This window comes from Loa loa (genome assembly GCF_000183805.2).
Source record: "Loa loa unplaced genomic scaffold supercont3.557, whole genome shotgun sequence".
Taxonomy (NCBI): domain Eukaryota; kingdom Metazoa; phylum Nematoda; class Chromadorea; order Rhabditida; family Onchocercidae; genus Loa; species Loa loa.
This window is the reverse complement of record NW_018108737.1, coordinates 22,201-23,990: the sequence shown is the minus strand read 5'-3', so window position 1 is coordinate 23,990 and position 1,790 is coordinate 22,201. Positions and strand designations below refer to the sequence as shown.

Below are 1,790 nucleotides of genomic sequence, written 5' to 3'. Positions count from 1 at the left end.
AAGTGACATTAAAGCAGAAAAAAATAAAACAGGAAGAAAAAAAGAAGCATTTTAATGAAATAAAAAAAGTTATTAATTAAAACCTGAAATGGTTATCAGGTTTAATAATTAATTAAAACTTGAAATGGTTATCAGGTTTAATAATTAATTAAAACCTGATAGCCATTTCAGTTTAAAATCTGATAATTGAAACCTGATAATTAAATCTGATAATTATTAATTAAACCTAATAAATATTTTCAGATGTTTTCCACGATCTGATAGACATCTTGCATATCAATTATTACAAATTGCTAAATCACATATCGAAAAAGGTGAAAGAAAAGAAGTATGTTTCATTTCATGCAATTAATTTGTTTCAAACAACGATAGTAAACTCGCGAGAAGAACACTTCTTATCACCTTTTTTTTATCTCATCCATTTATCATATCACTTATCGATTTTGCTTATTTCATTAAGTAATATTCATCCAATCGTTTACTTTCTTTACTTCATTTCATTTTCCACATTTATTCTTGAATATAAATTTTACATTTTCCAGGCTATATCATACGCATATGAGGCAATGTGTATATTTGAAGTATGTTTTGGCCTCAATCATCCCTATTATCTTCAAACTCTTGCCCTTTGGACATTTTTGGATAAGAATATTCCAAAAACGGATAACAATTAATTGCATTAATGAATTTTCAATCAAATAAACCAATTGATTTAACGGAAATTTTGTTGAAAAAACTTTAAATTTAATTAATTTAATTTTTAAAAATTTTATAAAATTATAATAAAATAATTTTGTGAATAATAAAATATTTATAATAGCGCAATCTTTGATTATTTTCGAATTAAAATATTCCAAAATTAAATTTTTTTCCAAATTCTTTTTTTCCAAAATTAAAAAGCAATCGATATTTGCAAATGAAAATGGTGCATATTTTTTGAAATTACTAATTTTAATTTTCCACAATTCATCCAAATTTTTTTTTTGCTCAAATATTGAGTTAATAATAATTTAATTGTGAAATTTTAGTTTAATATTCGAAAATATCAAAATTATTATTTTAGAATTCTTACGATTATTTGTTTTCTTATTTATATACTTCGTATACTTCTTATTTACTTATTGCATCACGTTCTATGCACGTACCACATCACGTTTTATAACGTATCACATCACGTTTCATCTTATTATCTCGCATTGTTTTCATTTTGCCATATTTTAGTAATACATTCAAATCATATTTCTTATACTTCCTACTTTCTACTTACCATCACGTTTTATGTCGCATCACATTTTATGACGTGTCGCATTATCACGTTTTATGACGTGTCGCATTACGTTCTGCGATGTATCCCATCATGTTCCATAACATATCACATCATCTTATTACCACACAGTGCTTTCATTTTGCCATATTTCAGTAATGCATTCAAATCATATTTCTTATACTTCCTATTTTTTACTTACGTGTCGCATCACGTTTTATGACATGTCGCATTACGTTCTGCGATATATCACATCACGTTTTATGACGTACCGTATCATGTTTCATCTTATCCCATAATCCTTTCATTTTACCATATTTCAGTAATATATTCAAATAAAATTAGTAATTAAAATATGCAATGTTATGATTGTTTCACAGTATTCATACATATTCATACATATTTTTATGGATCATAAATGTTGCATGTGTGTGTATGTGTATGTGTGTGTCATGTGTGTGTGTGTGCTGTGTGTGTGTATGTGTGTGCGCATGTGTATGTGTATGTGTGTGTATGTATATGTGTG

General features: G+C 26.4%; 1 protein-coding gene across 1 annotated transcript in view; it reads left to right on the top strand.

Moving 5' to 3' along the window:
• Positions 1 to 674, top strand: part of LOAG_18824 (hypothetical protein) — a gene marked incomplete at both ends in the record, with an annotated part of 4,659 nt that extends 3,985 nt beyond the window's left edge. Inside the window, 2 exons of the mRNA XM_020451487.1 lie at positions 244 to 328; positions 543 to 674. Coding sequence (XP_020304727.1) covers positions 244 to 328; positions 543 to 674 — 217 coding nt within the window. The remainder of the gene's footprint in view (positions 1 to 243; positions 329 to 542) is intronic.
• Positions 675 to 1,790: the final 1,116 nt, after the last annotated feature.